The sequence below is a fragment of the Aplysia californica genome, unplaced genomic scaffold (genome assembly GCF_000002075.1).
Source record: "Aplysia californica isolate F4 #8 unplaced genomic scaffold, AplCal3.0 scaffold00175, whole genome shotgun sequence".
Classification (NCBI taxonomy): domain Eukaryota; kingdom Metazoa; phylum Mollusca; class Gastropoda; order Aplysiida; family Aplysiidae; genus Aplysia; species Aplysia californica.
Window position 1 is genome coordinate 948505 of NW_004797445.1, and position 1931 is coordinate 950435.

At 39.0% G+C, this 1931-nt stretch overlaps 1 protein-coding gene across 1 annotated transcript in view; it reads right to left on the reverse strand.

Annotated features, from left to right (window-relative positions):
* LOC101851126 (delta-like protein 4) overlaps positions 1-1931 on the reverse strand; it is a gene marked incomplete at its 5' end in the record, with an annotated part of 10803 nt that overhangs the window by 1952 nt on the left and 6920 nt on the right. Inside the window, 1 exon segment of the mRNA XM_013082448.2 lies at positions 1684-1782. Coding sequence (XP_012937902.1) covers positions 1684-1782 — 99 coding nt within the window.

Here is a 1931-nt window from a genome sequence, read left to right on the forward strand (position 1 = left end):
CCCCCCTCGACCCGAAACAAAAAGATGAAACAGGACAAACAAAAAGACATTTATTGTGTCTTGTTGTTAGAATATTTTTTCTGTTTTTATATCATTGTTTTGCTTTAAGGTTCAAGTATGTATTGCATTCCGAAAAACACTTTGACAAATAAAGTATGGATATCAGCTAGCTCTTTGATTTTGTTACTGATAAGAGCAAACACTAAAGGAAAATGTTTATGCGTATCAGAGAGTTAAAAATATGATTATTATTTCTTTTTCCAGAAACTCAAATGTTAGCTGGTCTGGTCAGAAAAGGCAAGAAAATATACCTACTAAAAGCCTCCCGAGAAACTAAAATAAAAATAAAACAACAAAAGCAAAAAACGAAACGAAACTAGCAAATACAATAACAGTAATAAAAAGAAAACAATGGTGTCAAGCAAGTTCAGACAGTTTCATTAAAACACAACCAAAGAGTCCTCTCTTTGCCATCAGGTCACATTGTAATGCTTTTTCATACTGGATACACTTCCAACACAATAATTTTAGTCGTTTTTTCTTTTCGATTTCAAGGAATTTTAATTTCTTTTAAGCACGTTACAAATGTTCGTATACTTGTAGTGCACAACTTTATTAACTACGCTGGAAGAACCAGACATGTTTCTGGCAGACAACACACACATACACACTCAGAGAGACACACACACACACGCGCCTCTCGTTTTTCATCTTTCATTCTCTCACATACTCTCTACCTCTCTTCTTGAGTCATCTCGACAAAATATATTATTTGGACCAGGCAAGAGCAAGCGTGTTCAAGTCGGTGGTTGGATTAATTGAAAGCGATTCTGAATGTCTCACGAGCCGAAGCATGAGAAAGGTATACATGTAATCGGTTGAGATGCTCTCCCCACCCCTCAAAAGTGAGACTAAAACTGACATTATAGCAATGAAAATGGTGAAATGGTATTGCTTTAGCGTCCCTATCAACACTATAAGGTTATTTAAGAGGCGGTAGGTACCTCCGAGTTTAACGTCCATCTCCGAAAGGACTGAGCCAAATGGGTTATTCGCTTAAAGTGCCATTTCCAAGGACACAACATCGGACCGAGCTGACGCTCGAACCCCCGAACCAGCAATTTAACGATTACGAGTCCGTATCCTAATCATCCTAATCAGTAGGCCACCTACGCCGCTGTAGCACAATACGTCACTAAAGGACATTTCATAAGATAGAATAGTAGATCTATTGTTTCCAGCTGGACCAGATAATATAAATCGTAATCTAAAGAACGGGCAGTTTTGGGTTTTTATTGATACCAACTCACTGCAGGCCACATTCATTACATTGACTACAGGGTCGACTGTCGGGCCTAATCTCGACCTCGGGTCGTAGTTTGCCCATGTGTATGAGTATGTCTGGTGTAGACATAATATTGTGCAATACCAATTTATTATACAACACTTTCCCTAAATTTGGCATTATTTCAAGAGTAAACTATTACAGAAAAACAAAAAGCAACCCCCCCCCCCTCTAAAAACAAAACTTAAAAAAACCCAAAGAACAACAATACAAGAAGGTCTCTTGTACAAAACAGATTGAACCGTGTTTCTTTACCTGCATGCACTGAATTTAAAAGTACAAATTATATTTAGTATAAATTAGTTATGTTACTGTGGAAGTCGAGAAACTGCACTTACGCAGTTGGCAGCGGGCGCCTTTGTAACCTGATGCACATCGACAGCGGTTGTGTGAGATGCATACGCCCTTGTGCTCACACCGCGGTACACACTTCTCCCCTGTGGAATAGAGACAGACGTGTGATTTGACGTGATGCCTTAATATTACTTAACTACTGGATTGATGTGGATATGAAACCACTACTTCCTCTTCTTCGTTCGGCTACACGGAGAAGAGTGTGAGAGAGAGAGAGAGAGAGAGAGAGAGA